Source organism: Zeus faber (genome assembly GCF_960531495.2).
Source record: "Zeus faber genome assembly, chromosome: 5".
NCBI lineage: Eukaryota > Metazoa > Chordata > Actinopteri > Zeiformes > Zeidae > Zeus > Zeus faber.
Window position 1 is genome coordinate 24,203,438 of NC_137192.1, and position 19,359 is coordinate 24,222,796.

The 19,359-nt window shown below is 38.9% G+C and overlaps 1 protein-coding gene across 1 annotated transcript in view; it reads right to left on the reverse strand.

The window, feature by feature from the left end:
- The window catches only part of arhgef10la (Rho guanine nucleotide exchange factor (GEF) 10-like a), a 178,697-nt gene that overhangs the window by 142,877 nt on the left and 16,461 nt on the right, over positions 1-19,359 (reverse strand). The window contains exons 2-4 of the mRNA XM_080001492.1: positions 15,249-15,557; positions 13,334-13,361; positions 2,626-2,768 (exon numbers count right to left, since the gene is read on the reverse strand). Coding sequence (XP_079857618.1) covers positions 2,626-2,768; positions 13,334-13,361; positions 15,249-15,552 — 475 coding nt within the window. The 5' untranslated portion in view covers positions 15,553-15,557. The remainder of the gene's footprint in view (positions 1-2,625; positions 2,769-13,333; positions 13,362-15,248; positions 15,558-19,359) is intronic.

Genomic DNA, 19,359 nt, shown 5'->3' on the forward strand with positions numbered 1-19,359 from the left:
TATATATATAAATGTAAATATATAGTGGCGATAGTTGCGCCGCCCCTAGTGGTCGCCTGCGCCGGCGCTCCGGTTGACTCTTGCACTTTTTAGTATTTTTTTCCATTTTTTATCATAATGTACGCCAAAAAAGCATCGCCAGTTACGCTCAGATGGTAGAGCATGAGACTTATTACATTTCACTGCAAATATGTATGAAAGTATGTATATGTAAGTGACAAATAAAAATCTTGAATCTATATAAACACATATACATACATACAGTACATACATATACTGTATATACATATATACTGTGTATATGTCTTTTTTTTATATACAGACATACTTGTATTTGCTTATTACGCTAAGCATCTTCAATTATCTCTCATGTTCCCATGAATAAAGTGAATGGGTGGATAATATATTATAGTTACATTTTATTCTAGATTTCATTGCATATGCACTTTTGATGAAATAAAAACAATAGAACAAGGAAAATAATTTTCAGTTAAAAAAAAAAAACCACGTATTGCTTGGGAAAGTACTATTTATATATTATAGATTCATCCATTCCATTCACATGTAGTTACGACGACACGTTGGGATTATAGACGATGAGTTCCATGGGTGTTTATGACTGATTCACTGCACTTTGTTTACATCCATTTCATTTCCTATCATTGACTATCATAATAGCATATTGCTTAGCGAGGGGAATGTGTTTGTCCTTGGCGGAGGATCAAAGCAATTTCTTCAAAACAACCCCAAGATTTTGTCATTTGTTTGGGTTAATACTTTAAATAACGATGAAAAAAAGTCATATAAATGAAATAACATCAGATAGGGAGAGCCGTAGTGTGGATGTTGACCTTGGTGAGCCGCGGTCGTAGGCAAAAAGCCGGCAGCGCTCCCTCTTGCACATTATAGCTGAAATAGTACCCATAGCCAGGATTTTTGTTGTGACATTAAGGACCAGATATATCAGTCTAAACATCCCTGGATCCCACCACCGGACTAGAAAAACAAGCCTCAGCAGAATGAGACGTGAAGCCTCTCGCAGCAGAGACCTTTTATCCTCGGCAGGCAGCACTGCTGACTGAGTCCCGCTCCAAAAGCAATTTTCCTTCATGGAAATACTGCTCTATTGATCCTTCGTCCCGAATTAATTGGATTCATGTCATGCATGTGTGGAAATCAAATCACACAGGAGGGAATGTGTGGGTGCACGCTGATGAATGAATATGTGTGTGGGCGTGGGTGGTGGGGGGAGGTGGACGATAGGATGGTAATATGGTTATTATGCCTCCAGATCAAGGTCGGGGGAAACGCTGTGTACCGACCACAAGCGGAGAGCAGTGGTTCCAAGCTTTTCTGCCACGGCGCACTTTTTACAATGAAATACCAATACCACTACCCTGCTGCCGGCTACCGGTTAAACGTCACAAATATGTATAGTAGTGTTTCTCCTAGACTGATAGTTAGTGATGCAGGACTGGCAAACGATTCGTTCATCGCGAACAAATCTCTGGAATGGCTCTGGAATCTGGAGTCACTGTCAAAACATTTATTATTGTTTAATTTCCTATTGTTTAACATTAGGTTATTGTAGAGTGACAAATTGTCATTGTTCACTGCTTACATTATAGAAGGTTTAGTGTTCCGGTTTTCTGTTTATTACAACTGTTTATATTTATCTTGCCAATTTATAGCTTTATAATGTTTATCAATAGGTTGATTGTTCAATACCATCTATCTAAAACAGTAGGTGAGCGAGTCAATCTTTGACTCACAAACTGAAAATAATTACTGAGGATTAAATTAAAGTCCAAGGCATTTTGCATAATTTTTATTGAATGTGACTAATACTCTTAACATTCAGAATAAATAATAATATAACAAGTCATTTTGACAATTAAATGATTCTTATGGGAATTCTCTTCACAACTCAGTGCCAAACTGACTCTGCTGACTTAATCTTCAGGAAGTCCTCCCTCGCTCCCCGAGCGTTTTGAACCAATTGAACCGATGAAGAAAAAGTCTGAAAACGGTCCGACACTTCTTACTGAGTGACTCGTCAAGAACCGAATCTCAAAAGAGAGTCGAACCTTCCATCACTACGAAAAAGTTCTCCCTTCCAGGGTCAAACTCGTTCTGATGAACACAGAGCCGCAGTTCAACTGGAACGGATGAATTTGATGAATTAGCTCAGCATTGCAACTTTGTTGTTTCCATTATTCATTTATTTAAGTGGCGTTAAAAAAACCGACTTCGCGGCACACCTGACAAGCTCTCACGGCACAGCAGTTTGCCACAGGACAGTGGTTGGGAAAACACTGGCAGAAGACGGACAGAAGATGTGGTATAGATTGAAACAGTTAAATAGAAAACCAGAATGTAATTGCCGTCTCGTCTTAAATAGCACGACTTCAACAGCCTCCGGCTTCTTAAAACTCCAGAGGCCCGGCCGCTCCGACCAATCCCCTGGTTTAATAACCCCAGAAGGTCTCCAGGCGGGTTTAGGTCAAGAGTAAATCAGTGCGCTGGGAAATTGCTGGGAAATTGAACCCTTGATCTCCGGTATCGCGGGATGCACGGCCCGTTCTGGCTCGGCCCGTTCTGGCTCGGTCTAATTTAACTCCGTACCTTGGCAGAGGTCCCCGGGGACGGAGTTCTCCTTGACCGCGTTCTCCCGGAGGTCCACAGGATCGGACGGCTTTTCCGCGGACGGGGGTCCCCCAGGAGGCTCCCGAGGCTCTGAAGGAGCTGGAGTGCCGAAGGGCTCAACCCTGGAAGGAAACGCCCGCAGAAGGGGAAGAGAAAGAGAAAGAAGAAGAAGAAGGAGATGAGGATGGGTGCAAGTTGAACCGACACTGAGAGAGCAGCAGCTTTAGCAGCAGTGGGGTTGGCGACGCCTCATTACAAGTTAATTTCGGCGAAACAGAAGAGGGAGTCTAGGTGGCTCTAGGGGCGGAGGCCTGAATAACTCAGCGCTGCCCAAGCACGCAGCTGAACATCCACCCTGACTCCCCGAAGGGCTGACCGAGGCCATGTTTCTGCTCGCAGATAGAGATAAAGAGAGATGTCAACCCTCCGTCGGGCCTGTGGAGACGGAGCTGGAAAACTTCAGCAACGGTGGTTTGTGTGGGGGGAAAAAAATGAAGTGCAGCAACTTCCTGTTTCAGGTCCCTTGCGGGAAGTACAAAAGTCTTGTCAAATCACCGTTTGTGGCCCTTTTTTCCCCCCGGTGCAACATATTTTGTGGACTGATTCCATTAGACATTGGGTGATGGAGGAAGGTCCCTGTGACCCTCGAGTATGAGGTAAAACTAAAACTCTTTAAATCCCCAAAACTTGGAATTATTAGCACTTCTCCAATGACTGGATGCAACATTTTGCGTATTTGGTCCTGATTTGACCCTTCAATTTCACCCTTCAAGACGCCACATTCAGGAGTGTGCTGGTTTCATGATCAAAACCACAAAATACACACAAAAATATGTTTTCGTGCAAGGAATTAATTACTGTACTCAAGTAAATTTTTTCAAGTACCCGTACTTACTTTAGTATATTCATTTTCCAAAACTTTCAACTTTAACTCTACATTTAAAAGCAAATGTCTTTACCTTTTTTACTCTACTACATTTCTAACACAGCCATGTTAGTTCTTTAGTTCTTTGGGACTAGATTTATCAAACTGCACATCAGTGATTCAACAGGTTTATATAAGTTAGTAAATGACCCCTTACGCAAAAAAAAAAGGTTCAGTAGTACTATATGAGGTATTATAGGTATTGTAATATCAGGACACTGGATATGATAAGTACCTTTTCTAATACTTCATGTGCAGTGAAACGTAAGATAGACTTTTTATTCAAGTAGAAAATGACAATTAAGAGAAATTGTTCCACTGTATCTGTAATAGACTTCAGTAAAAGGTCTGAGTACTTGTTCCACCACTGATCCTCACCACTGACATTAAAAAAAAAAAAAAAAAGTATAATCAATCCTCTTTGTTGCCAGAAAAGACCTCAAATGAGTGCTTGCAAATCACTATGCGTCATGCCCCCAGCTAATTATAATCTCTTTTTTCTTTCTTTCTTTTTCTTTTTTTTGAAACATTAAATCATGCCCGGGCTGAACTAGCCATTAAAAACACATTGCGACATGGCATGGGGAAGTGGTGTTGACAGAGCTACCACACTGCTGCTGCTGCTGCCGCTGCTGCTGAGGGATCTTCCTGCTCTCCCACCTGGCTGCTTATTTGGCAGCATGCTTAGTGTGGGAGAAGCCCGCTCTACTGGAATTAAAATCATTAAAATCCATCCTCCTCCTAAAACACCCCAGCACAGTCAATCCAAACAAGAACAACACACACAGGAATTTGTAGGACGTGAGCAGGGCCAGAACACACACAGGTTTGTTTGTTTTTTGTTTCGTTCAAAGCGGAGGAAGATAAAAATACATCTGAAATACCAAAAAACGCACGTTTTAACCAACAATGAAATACATCTTAAATAAAAACACACAACGTTACCCACAACGCCACTTCATTACCATGGCGTCGGCAACACAGAAAGTCACACTCATCATGTGGCCCCGACACTGAGCGTGTGGCCCCCTAGTGGTTGTGACCCCAAACAACCGCATAGAGTGTTGAGTTCAGCGGCGGCCACGGACACGAGCCTCGTTTGGGTCGAGAAAGTGGTGGCTCTGATATGGAGATAATTAATTATCACAATAATACACAAAGACTGACCCAATGTCAGTATGTGAGTCAATTTATGTTGCACATAAATTGGCTTATGCACAGTGAGAAGTTGCAGCAGAGCGGTACGTTTCTCAACAGTAAGGCATGCTATGAACTTTGCCAGGAGTATATAAAGTAGGACTATGACTATTTAAAAAAACGTTTTTTTATATAGTCATAGAGTTAGGAATGATGTGAACCAATATTTTAATAAGGCCTGGGTTGAAAAATAGGACCTAAATCCAACTCATTCATTACATAGTAATGTAATGTGTAGAGCAAAACTCTTATTGTTTTTGTTTTTCTAACTCCATATTTTAGACATCATGTTAGAAATTGAAGCTAAAAATGTGTATCACGATAGCACAACATCATCATTTAGTGACATAATATACAATAGCAACGAAGGATCATAAACCATAACGCTGATATATGCATAGCAGGACGCCTCATACTTCAACAGCCTCACCAGCAATAATCTCTCCTCGAATGGCTGAACGGAGGCAATATCATTCCATCATCATTATTTGACACTGTGGGTCAAATAACATAATAAAAGATGATTAAATAAAATTACATTTTCCATTTGTTTTGCAGCGCTCGGAGAGCCACTTTATCACGTAAAGAGCGCTCGGATAGTCCCTATACGGGTTATCTGTCCTTGTACGGCGGCAGCAACATTAATATGTCAGCCGCAGATTGGGGCCAAATAGAATTTTAAAATTCAGAGTGTGTGGGGGAAATTCACTCGTGGTAAAGTGTAATTAGTTGGCACCCGGACATTTTTAGACACCAATTTTATGAGACTTTCTGGCATCCATTGTACGTATGATATCTCAGCAAAACACACACACACACACACACACACACACACACACACATGCATCTGGTTTTAAAGTGAATTTACAAAACAAAAACATTTCCAAATATTACTTAATTAAAAACTACGGGACAGAATTCAAGTCACCTCAACAAGGTCAGCACGTGGTGCTGGCGGTGAAATTTTAACTTAAAATCTGTGAAATGGCACAAAATCGATCAAAGTCATTTGTTATATGTTATTTTGGACTTTGGGGTGACCTTGTGTTTCTGAATGGTGGCTCGATGGTATATGTTAATATATTTGCCGCTGGTTAATTATCCACTATAAACACACACACACACACACACACTCAGAATCTCACTGTCTCACCATGTTATATTGACAATTCCCACTTGCTGAGGTCATATCCACAACTAAAAGCGAACAATGCATACAATGTTCCACTCAGCCCAAAAAATATATCTGCAGGCAGGGAATTGGGCCAAGAGTTTTTACGTCTGTGCATCATCATTTATAACATTTCAATCTTGATATACCCCCCCCCAATAAGTCATAACATTTAGCTGAGACAGCATTAATCTTTGCTTCTAAAATAATATTAAGTGGCAATGCACTGTAAAGAAAACCCACAACGTTCAGTGCTGTAAAAGACAACTTGTTCATCTCCATGAAAAAAATAATTTCCCGGACCTCATGCTGTTTCTTCTTGGAAATAAATGAAATAACCTTGAGGGAGTCACCCACTAAATTTAAGTCCAGATGGGGTTTCATGATAAGCATCAGTAATCCAAATGAAAGCACACTTTCCTCTCTCTTTACCTTGCCCTGTTTATTTATTTATGTTATTATTGAAGTCTGAAAAAAAAAAATTGTGTTAAGATGGACGGGAGCAAGATTTGAGCTTAATCAAAATCTTTAACCTTTAAAATGACATGTATTTATTTGTATTTATTTATTAATGTATTTTGTATTATTATTATTATCATTATTATTAGTATTAGTATTATTATTATAATATAATTATATATTTTAAGTAAGTAAAATATGGAGTGAAAGATGTTTATTTTACATTTATTTTATTTGATTGAAAGAATAAATCAATCTATATATATATATATATATATATATATATATATATATATATATATATATATATATATATATATCATCTTTTTTTTTCTGTATTTCCTAGGATAAAACCCATTTCTGGCCATTCACTCACTAAAACAACAAACTGCAACACAACAGCACAGACCAATCTGTATTCATCGGGACATACGAGTGATTTTTAGCGACGGAAAGAGTTCTATCGTCTGCATATTGTTGCATATAACCCCTAGGAAGGTCTATCTGCACCTGTAAGCCCCCTGGGCATCGTATAGCTTACGGAGAGATGGGGTAGGGGATTCATTTTTCAATGCAAATGACATGGCCTGGGGCGCGGTGCTGCCTAAAGTGGAAGCTGCTCTGAATGCAAATGTCTTTCTTCCATCTGTTTCCACACCTCTGCCCCCCATCACCCCATCGCCGCTGAGCCCTCCCTGGATCTGGATCTACCTGTTGGACCTTGTGGTCACCCAAGGGCAAGGTCTGTTTTTGGCAACCATTCAAGCACTGTGCTGGCCATACAAATGCGACCATAAATTGTCCTCGGGTGATAGAACACCCCGACTAAACAATGTCAACAAAACAGAACACAACACAACAACATTGTTGTTTCCAGTATCGAGACGCTGGAGACAAATAAAAATGACTGGGAAGAGCATCATAATTATGTCTGCACTCTCACACACACAAATACACTTGATACGCTCAATAAAATACATAAATCCTCACACAGAGGACTGTCTGTCTTCACTTCGCTGCTCCTGTCATGATAGTTAGTAAACAAGTGGCAATCGGTCAGATTATTTCTGACAGATGACTCTTAAATTTACCTGAAAATGGCTCTGTTTTTTTTTAATCGTTGAGTTTGGCATCTGGCCTCTACTCTCGGTGAGGTGTACATAAAACACAGGCATCCTCAGTGAACGTAGGGCAGGAGGGACTGGCTGCTTAAATAGGCTGGTCCGTGGCAGGCGTGGCAGCGTGTGGCGCTGTCAAGTTGTCTGACCGAAGTTGTGCCTCATTTTGTTAAAAAAAAAGATGACACTTTTTCAGATGGCAACTTATAATAAACAGCCATTGAATGTATATGTTATTTATTGTTAATGTGAGGATTCTTTACTTGCTCTTGTTATTTTTTTCTGTTTTGTTTTTTTTGGTTTATTGCATATTGCCAAATATATCTCAATTTCATTATTCCATTAATTTATCATGAGTGACTATTGCTGAGCACTACCTACCTACTACTACTATAACACCGAAGCTGACATTTGACTGAATGGAAGTATTACTGTTTGTGTGATCAGTTCTTCTATCTATCTATCTACTCTTTTCATTGTTGGTGGTGGGGTCAAGAACAAGAACAAAAAACAAAGATTGATGAAGTCATTAAAATGTGAATATGGATGAAGATTCACAACAGAATAACAAAAAATATTCCCACCACCACAAGTGATGAAGAAAAACAAAAGAAAACAAATTAATCAGAAAAAGTAAATTATAGAAAAGAAAAAAAAAGCGACCGGCTCAAAGTGAAGACGAGGGTAAACATGGATGATGAATAATAAAGTTTTCAAGCAATTCTGGGCCTGGGGCTTCAAGTGAAATCCGCCCCACACAGACAATGTCATGGATTGAAGTTTGTTCCATTTGTTTGTTCACATTTGTTATGTGAAATGTTTTTCTAATGCATGTCAGATTATTGAAAAGTCTGTAGCAGTTCTCATTATTTATCAAATGCCAATTAGGATGTGCCTGTTCGTGCACGTTTGTGCATGGTCCAAAAACGTACCACAGTACCAGAAATTTTAAACAGTACTATACCAGCATTTTGTAAAATCTGATACTTTATTTAAAGGGCAACCTGCAGGTTGGCATCCCCAGTGAATGAGTGTGTGGGGAAATGATGGAGCAATTTGATGAAGGAACTATTTCATGTTTTTTACTTTGAATGACAACTGTACTCATTTCCGTAATGCAGTTAGCCACGCCCACCTAAAAATCCCGAACATTCCCCGTGAACTTGAAGGTGACGTCCCGTTGGGCGGACGGGACCGAGGGAGCGCTGCAGTGGAGGAGACGCCAGAGTGTGTTTTGATTTTAGATTTAGATTCATCTCCCAGTTTCCTACTTGTATGATGTACCTCCCATGGCTGCAGCGCCTCCCCTGTCCACTCAACAGCGGAGTAAGATGCGACTTTATTTGTAAAACATGGATTTTTTGTAAATGTAATGTAACGTAAATACGAAATAATAAATCCTAAAACATAGTAGTAATGAAACCAATTGGCCAAGCGGCCGACTGGAGAGCACCCTGCTACTGCGCTGTGAAAGAAATCATAAAAAAATAAAAATTATAGTTGCTCTTTAAAACAATAAAGAACAAGCTTACATTGCTTTCTATTGCAGCAAAATGGTGGCTGGCATCCATTGGGGAGTAAATCATTGGTAAGCTATTGGTAGAGTAGGTTAACTTAGAAAAAGGAAAATCGTTTCTACCTGGACAGAACCAAACAAACCAGAGGAGCCATTTCCAGGGCTTGTGCTTTCAAACCGAGAGCCAATGGAATGGCTCTGGCAACGTCTCGTTATCTAGCTCTGCGAGATCAGGAAATAAAAACTGTGGCGTTGGCGGAGTGGGTGTGGCCTGTGAGCGCGTGTCTGTTCATGTACTAGGCGGCATACCACTGCATATGTATACTGCAGTTCCTACAATAGTGACTGGGGCTTCTGCTTACCTCAACTGCAGAGGGTACCAGGCCTTTATTGGAAGCAGGCTTTTATTACCAGCTGGCTTTTATATCTAATTCCCTCTGTTTAATAAGTATATTTAATCATATTTTAGTACAAATTTTAAATCAAACTTCCGTCTCAGTGCCATGCCATGCAAACAAATGTATGGTGAAAATATAGAACCCAGAATTGCGATTGTGGCGCCGCCCCTTGCGGCCGCCTCCGCGAGCACCGCGTGTCGATTACGCACATTTGTGTATTTTTCGAGCTTATAGAGCTTGTGCATAATCACCGGGTGTCCTGCCATTTCACCGCATATATGTACGACCGTATGTGTATGTATGTGACAAATGATCTCTCGAACTTGAACTTGAACTTGAAAAGAGCGAGCTAGTAGCTACCCTAAAAGTCACACTTGTGGTGGTAGCTGATGGGGGAATTTGTTTTCCAAGTTCACCTTGAAAGCACCACTTCCTGCTTGCAGCACTGGAGAGCGAGAGCGCCCACGGCGGGGCATTTGCACGAAGAAGCAATCTGCTATGCACCAGTGGGAAATGGCGTAAATTAAATAAATCAATAAAAACGCAATGTTTTTATTTGCTTTTTTTGGTAGCGGAGCGCCGCACTGGAACAGTGCAGCAGCTCTGATCAGATTTTCCCCTGGCCTGATTTGAGGCAGGCTTGTATTTGTTTGTGTAGATTTTTTAGAGGCCCGGTATTTATTTGACTGCCGATTTATATTTGAGGAAATACAGTATATCTATATATAACGACAGCCACTCACACTGACAGTCGACAACTGTCAGAGAAGCAGGGCGCTCGTCGTGAAATATGGAAGTACTTTGCTTCCAAGGGTTTATTTAGTTATTTCAATGGTTTGACAAAAGATTTGATATGATGTTCAAGTGAAGCCCAGTTGTATGTTCTTAGTTATTTGTTAATAATCATTTTTGAAAAGTTTATGTTTAAGTTTTTCAAGATTTCCTTTGTTATCCGCGATTGACCGCGGTATCGACGTCAAGCAAACCAAAGCTGGTATCAGTATCAAAGTCAAAATGTTGGTATCAGAACAACTCTAATGTCAATATATCAATATATCAAAAACATGACCAATACCAAGCGCTCCTATAGGAAGTACATCTTTATATTATCTTGCAGCACGGGTGTTGTTGTGTGTTTCGTTGTTAATGCAGCTGGTTATAAGTAAGTAAAGCAGCGTGGGTTTTATTTTCCATGAAGTGTGAAAAAGCAGAAGTCGGAGAGTAAAAAAAAAAAAAAAAAGGGAGAAACGTGAATGAAAAAGCAGAAGTTCCCGGCAGCCTTTGTGTGTGTGTGTGTGTTTGTCTCTGTGTGTGTCTGTGTGTGTGTGTGTGTGTGACGGCGCTGCACAAAAAAACAATTTTTGTGCAGCGCTGCTTTCGACGTTCGACGCCTTTTAATGAAAACGATCCGTCAGGAGATCGGAGCCGAAGCACTTAAACACACATAAATAAATAAAAAGTGTGTGTGTGTGTGTGTGTGTGTGTGTGTGTGTGTGTGTGTGTGTTGGGGGGGCTGATGTGCTGTCGCTGCACTGTTACCCAAAGACCCTGTATCCCTGCAATAACAATGGTGGCGGTTAAAGCAATTTGGGCAACATTACTCACCATCTGCTGACACGCGCGGAGGATCTGCTGACGTCCCCTCACACCTTGACGCCTTGGAAAACACTATTGATAGCGCTTCTTTCTATTTTTTTCAATAATAAAAAAAGGAGTATTGTATCGACTATATTCGCCGTGGAAATGAGCACTCAGCAGAAATCCTGAGACCCCAATGAACCACACACACACACACACACACACAAAAACCGTCCATACTGTATATCTGCCAGCATGCATCCAACCCCAGCCGCAGGTGTGTGTGCTCTCACACACACACACACACACACACACACACACACACACACACACACACACACACACACACACACACACACACACACACACACACACACACACACACACACACACACACACACACACACACACACACACACACACAAACTCTCTCTTTTCAGCACAGGAAAGCCCACAGGAATGCAGAGTGCAAGGCCCCCTGTTGGTCGAGGTTTAGCAGCACACTTCCTAGAGTTGAGCCTGAAGGTGACGATTGAATAGTAATAATAAAAAATAATAATAATAATAATAATAAATAATAATAATAATAATAGTAATATTTATAATATATAATAATAATATTTAAAAATAACAACAACAACAATAATGATGATGATGATGATAACAATAATATAAAAAACAATAATAATAATAATAATAATAATAATAATATCTTTATTTATATCAAAATAAAATAAGACAGTGTGATCAAAAATAAATGTATTATTTTCTGATGTGGGTGGTTCGGTTTTTTATCACCGCTGCCTCACAGCAGGACGGTCTCTGGGATAGAAGTCAAAATGTTTGCAAACTTTACACTTTTATTATTTCTTGTTTATTGGATTCTTTATTTTTTAGGCCTATTGTATATTGCCATATATTTTCAATTGGTATTATCACTATTATCATTGCCTGGATCTCCAGACCGGTTCTCCGGGGCTAGAATATTGCTTTGACAAGGTTCAACACTATTCGGGGAATAGGTGAAATAATTGTGACCAAAGAGTAAAACAAGATTTGTTTGATTCATTTATTGCACTGCACTGTAACTTTTATGCAATCGATGTATTATTTTATTTTACTTTATGCATTCTATGTCCTCTTCATAATGTGTTTCTTTGCACTTTATCCTAACGCTTTTGATGTTTTATGTAAAGTACTTTGAATTGCCTTGTTGTGAGAAGTGCTATACAAATACATTTGCCTTGCCTTGCCTAGTCTATTGTTAGCGATGTGAGTTGCTCTGACATTGCAATTGAGCTCCAGGGATGTATAAAATATCTCTTTCTTTCTTTCGGTTCAAATGTTCATTTCAATTTAAATTGTATTATTATTTTCATAGTTGTTTTTATCTGTTATTTTTTAGGTTAAATTTGTTGATTATCATTAGGTTTAGTATTTTTTTGTGTACAGTTACTATGTGCAGTTAACCGTTACTTTATATTTTGACAATTTTCCATATATTGCCATTATAGTTTTTGTTCCATGGCTTTTATTATCATTTTTACTGTTGTTATTATTATTGCGTTGTTTTTATGTGAGTTGCTGTCACACACCAAGGCTGATATACAAAGACTAATATTATTGATAGACTGTACATTTTGTTGTCCGCACTTTTGAACTCCTAAACAATTCCATTTTTATAAAACATACACATTCTTACTGTTAAATAAAATATATATATTTTTTAAACAAAGATGTTGTGTGTGGATGATGCTGTTCAACATTCCCCCAAAAGACAAGAACAATGCAGAGATTGCCCCATTCAGCAAGGTGTCAAGTGGCCATGTGGCTCTGTTGGTCCACTTTCATTCTGGGAGCTGGCTGAATGAAGCCAAGTGTGAGGGTGATTATCTCAGAAACACAGTTCCCCACACCCTCGTCATTAACAAGCCAAAGCTTTAAAAAGTTGGTTGTTTTGAAGCTCTGATTTTCAAATGACGTGAAAAAAAAAAAAAAACAAGTGAAACGGTACCAAAAGTACCCAAAATCTGTGGTGGGTAAACAATTTCCCTTCAGGGATGAATAAATTATCTATCAATCTATCAATCTATCTATCTATTCCCAACACGATTTCCTAAATATGATGGAAGACGAATCAGAAACATCAGTGTATTTCATGCTTAACATTAGCAGAAAGTATTTATTCTGCATGTTTAGAATAAATTGTTAAACCCACACTGGTGACGGAGCATTTCAACACCCACTCCCGCTATGACAGTTAATTTGGGAAATTTAGCTTAAGCAACATTTCCCAACACATTGGTGAACAGAAGGACAACTCACCCGCCGGATAACTTGGAAACAGGGACATCTGTTGGAAGGAGAAGCACAAAAAAAAAAACCGCGACAATTAGAAACAAGACCGGGAGAAATGTGCAACTGTGAAAACTGACAAGATCATAACTTAAGTTAACTAACAAAAAAAGTATGTTTTTAATCTCAGGCTTGTATCACACAGAAACGGGAGCACTTTTCAGGACATTTTATAATATTATAATATTTTGTTCTGAAATTTTTTTGGAAAACAACAATGAACAACATTGGAAACAACGTATATAACAATAACATAACAAAACTTACAAATAACTAATAAAAACTGGGCTTCAGTGTGTATCCCCCCAATTACCATCACAAGTGTCGCAAACCAGGATCAACACAAGATCCTGGCTATTTTTGTTTAAGATAATGTGTTTATAATATAAAGATGTTTATATTGTTTATATATTAAAATATAATCTATATTCATATTAGTATGAAGAGCTGTCAACAGGTTAATTGGAATTAAGTTTGTAAAGAATTATGAAATAGAAATTAAGTACATTTTCCATTGTTTTCTCTATTTTATTTATCTGTATTTTGCAAAGCGTCTGTAGGTAAATTAAAATAAAATAGGTAAAAAAGGATTTAAAACTGAAAATCTGGTACTTTTCTTTTCTGAATTTATTTTTTCTGTATTTTATTTTTGAATTGTTTAAAATAAAGCTTTATTAGGTTAATTAGAATTGTGTAAGTAAAAAAGGGTTTAAAAACAGAAACCAAGTGTATTTTCCATTTTCTTATTCAATTTTCTTGTATCTTATTTATCTGTTTTTTATTCAATATTCTGTATTTGTTGTACCAGTTCTGGCAAAAAGAAAAAAACTGTAATTGTTTATTTTTGATTATACATTTTTTTTATTAAACTATTTCTATTCAAGTTTGGTATTTTTGAGGCAGTTCTGGTCCGAAAAAAGAAAAGAAAAAAGAAAATCTGCAATGTTGCATTTCCTTGAAGGATGTGGGTAAACAAACGTGTCTGTGTGTGTGTGTGTGTGTGTGTGTGTGTGTGTGTGTGTGTGTGTGTTTTAACTAACTAATTTTTTAACTAAGCGCTAATGCCTCATTTTGTCCAACAGAAGTTCTTAGGAGATATAAATCCCTTCCTCCACCACCTCTTAAACTGCGGGCCATAATCATTTTTATCAGGGCTCCTCTTTGGCCACTCCGGGCGTCTATATGTATGTATCATGCCCGAAAAGGCCACATAACTCTTCATCCAATTATCAGGGAAGTTAACTCTCAGCTGCCTGAGACAATAATAAAAACATTTAAAATATATATATTTGGGGAAAAAAAAGAAAGAAAATAGCGATAGAGCCAATCATACATCTGTAGGTGGCTGTGGGAACGGAGAGAATAAGGGGATAAAAACGTAAGGGTAAAATGTTTCCACTCTTCACTCTTTAGTGGGAGAGTGGCCCAAACCCTTAGACAGGCTTACTACTACTTTTTAAGACCTTTTCAACACTGCGTCTTATTTCAGGCCTACAAGTCAAATACGGGTACTCCTCACTTGACGACCTACCTGTTTAACCACCATACGAACGTACCACCAGCTCTCAGATAGGTGAATTGAATTGAATTGAGACTTTATATGAATTGTTATAAGCACAGTGTGTTTCGGGTCAGATAACAAGAGAAGTGATGGGGAAGTGGAACAAATCAAAACTGTACTTTTTTTTTTTGTTTTTCCACAGAACTTCAGACAGGTAAGCATGTGGAGCTTCTTAAATGTCTCTCTACAGGTAAGTATGAAGTAAGATGGCTGACCAGCTCAATGTAAGGTAAGTATGCAGTTCAGTGGTAATATTTGTACAAATTACTTTTTTTTTTTTTTTTTTTTTTCCAAGGACCTTCAGACACGCTGCCGAGGCCTTACCTGTGCATGAGCTGGACGGCGTCTCTTCAGGGCACTTCTGGGCCTCCTGTCCAGCAGGGGGCGCAGCACGGGGAGGTTGCTGTGCGGGTTCCGAGGCGGCGTTTGATTTGCTTGGGACGTTGGACACGTCGTCGCTCTCGTTTGGACTCTGGGCTTCTATTTTGGCGGACTCCGGGGAGGCGGTCGCGGCGTCTTTCTCCTCCTCGTCTGTGCTGTCCTCAAACTCAAACCGCTCTCCCTGCTCCTCGTCCTCCTCCTCCCCCTGGTCCTCCTTCTGCGGCGGCTGAGGAGCGGTGGTGGACATGGTGTCTGGGAGAAGAGGAATCACGTGTTACTGTTTTCATTCGACAAGCTCATCTAGTCTGAATGACATCCTTTCTGAAACCGTTGAAGGCCGATTTCTCAGAACCTCCGTTTTCAAAACCTTGATCTTTAATTAGTCATAGCTTCCAAAATATTTGCTTGATTCCCACAGGTGAATCAAGCAATTTGACAAAAATGTAAAATTTCTAAATGCGGCCGTAAATTATGCAGTGGGTCACAAATACAGTTTGTGTATAGTTAACAAGTAAAATGTACAAATGTTCTTATTATCTGTGAACATTGCACATACTGTTACACTTTATACTGAACATTTGCACAGTCCTGCACAACTGCACAGCTTTATTTAAAAAATAACTAAATAAATAAAAATATCAAAAACAGCCATATTTTACATATGCTTTACTTATTGTTTTCCATTTATGGTTCACGTATGCACCAAACACCAAGACAAATTCCTTGTTCGTGTAAACTTACTTGCCAATAAAGACTATTCTGATTCTGATTATTATGGCCTGCTAATAGTTAGGGTTAGTTAGGCCTGGAGTCACTCCAGCAAGAGTGAATTCAGACTGGGACCCAGACTGAAAATAATTACTCAGGATTAAATTAAGTCCAAGGTAAAAAAAAATGTCTTGGACATTTGGCATAATTCATAGAGTGTGACTGATTTACACTTTGCATTCCACGAGAAATAAATCATTTTGACCGAATTAAATGACTCTTGGTAGAATTCCATTCACAACTCAGACACGACTCTCCCTCTTCTCGCTCACGGTTCAGGAAGTCCTCCCTCGTTCACCGTGCGTCACACCGACTGAACCAGACGAAACCAGGAGTCGGAAAATCAAACGACTACTTTTAACGAGTGAAGAACCGAATCTTAATAAAGAGTCGAGCCCTTCATCGCCGCGTACAGTCGTCACTTTCAGAGTCTAACTTGTTCCAATGAACACAAGAGCCACGATTCTGCTGGGACTGAAGAATGAGATGAATCAGTGCGGCCTTTTTAATTTTGACCTGGCGACATAAAGGTCAATTTCCATTATTCAATTTTTGGGGAGTGGGTTTTGAAATCATTTCACAGCGCAACTGGCGAGTTCTCACGTCACGGTGGGTGAAAAACATTGGGCTGGCGTGGTGTTTTCCAAACTTTTCTGGGACAGATATTGAAGAAATGACAAACCGTCAAGACCCAATTAACAATAAGCGCTCATCTATAAACCATGAGCGATGGAATCAATGAATAAATTCATAAAGAGATGAATATTTCTGAACCTTCCGCACGGCCATTTCTGCGTTAAACACTGACATTGTAGCTTAGATCGTTGGAGATCAGCCGTTTCGTAAGACACGAGGAATATTTTAATAAAACACAAGTTTGAGTTTGAAGTTGGAGCCGGGGCCACATTGTGTGATTTGTCGTGAGCGGCGATGAAAAGATAGAGCCTCGCACATTTAACGAGTGGCACTTGCAGATCTTCTCCTGCACACACCACATAACAACTGCTGTCTTTGAGGAGCTTAAATCTAAAGACGGGAAAAGGGATGAACAGAGTTTTGTGGCGCCCCGGCACGCTCGGCAATCCATCCTCCTGCAAGATTGTTACCGTCGCTTCTGCGGCCGTTTGTGCGGCGAACTTGCAGCGCTGACGTTACACACCGATCAGACCCTCACGAGTCGGGAGTCGATTCCCGGACCGCCCTGGATCTACCACGACTCAGCCCCACCTCAGATTGTTGCCAAATCAGTCTTGAAAACCACGCAATGTGGCCCTAGCTTTATAGATGCGTTATTCATGAAGGTTTTTACGCATTTTATGCAAACAGATGAAGGCCGGTTTTAGCGATGCTCGGATGGGGTAACCCTGCTATGGAGGGGTCGTGTAGTGAGATCGCCAGAGAAGTGGTGGCGGTGATAGAAGAAATGACTGGAGGTCATACACAGAGGTTGGAGGGCAAAAATCAACTGATTTATTTGCAGAATAAATATGTCCAATACCGTGTATGAATGGCTGGGTTTGTTGATTCGATTAGGCCGGTGTATGGAAAATTTTAATAATGAATGGTTCAAGTAAATAATAAAGTAACTATTAGTATACTGTGTGCTCATTTTATTATTGGGGAATGGATCGAGTAGAAAAGTATGGAGAAGCTTTTCACACCAATAATTAATTGCATTCAGCTGGAGTTTATAGGCTATTTTATTTTTTTATTTTTTTATTTCCTTTTATTTTCACCATTATTAAAAGCACGTGACCGACTTTGTAGACGGACGCTGTATAGTCCCCTACGCCTACATCAGCTCCCTCATGTGGCTTGAAGGTTTACTGTGGATAGAATATATATTTATTTTTAAATAAGAAATACATTCTGCAATTTCGTTTGGTGACCCAATTAAAAATGTCCTGCGATCCATCTGTGGGCCGGAAGCCAGACTTTGACAAACACTGGATGAGAGCAAAGCAAATTGAACTTATAACACCAATAGGGCGTCCATTTAAATGTGAAAACAGGCCCAATGGAGAGCAGACCAGGTTGAAATAGCCATCACTTGGAATATGGCACTAGAAAATTATAGAAATTATATATTGCAAGTTCTGTATATAAAATACAGTAACTGAATTATATATATATATATATATATATATATATATTCACACATGTATTTTATGAGGACAGTGAAGCTTGTGGAGACTTTGTAGACTGTACTGTGATTAAGGGCATTTTAAATAAACTGGAGTTGACATATAGAAGTAGATATAAACATCTACGTAATACATACAGTATATACTATACACTTCTGAAATGTATTGAATGAACTACACCCTCCACCGTCAAAATACACAATAAATAATAAAAGTCGTGCTACCACATTTTTTTTTTTTTTTTTTTTTTAAATCAAACCAAACTTTGAATAATTTGTGAACTTAGTGTTGTTTTGTGAACTACTTGAATTTGTGAATTTCTCAACGTATTTATGGACCGAATGGCACAAAAATTCTCCCATCTCAACTTTAACCTTGATTTAACCTTTATCGAGGGGCACTTGACCTTAACACACTGACCTTAAAATAAATCAAGAAAGAATCATGTACAAAACGTGTGTGTTCGCCATTTTTTCAAGGCACACGGGGCAAGAAAAAGAGCGAGGATTACAATTTCGGCACAATGAACACAGCATATGGCTGAGAGAAAGACTGTTGGCTGAATTAGCCGCTCTGAGGAGGCTTAGCTGCAGATTAATTAAGATATATACACACTCATTTAAAGTGATGAGAACATATGCTAGAACATCAGACAGCTCAATTATCCAAGAGCCTTAATGATTTATGAATGAAAGAAAATGGTTGCGAATCACTGATTTTAGATTTTATTTATTATTATTTTAATTATTGTAATTCAGGAGCAAAGGACACAAAAGGAAGGAAGGAATTCTGATTATTACCTAATTTCAGTGGGGGTTTTCTTGTTTTTATTCACAAATAACGACGGAATATTCAGAATGGGTTTTTTTTTCCCAGTGTTACTTTTCATCAGTTTATTGGGCCTAGTATATTTTTATGTACAAGGAATTTTTCTTGGTAATAGTTAGTGCACTGTAGTACAAATAGACAGAATCATAGAAGGGGAATGCTTAACAGTCTGAAAAGAAAAACAATAAATACAATATATACAGCATATACAAAATGCGCTCATGCACCAGATAGATAAATATAAAATCAATTTAAAAAGGCTATGTTATGGGCTAAGTGGTAGTAAGGATGCAAGTATTGACCTGGTATAAATA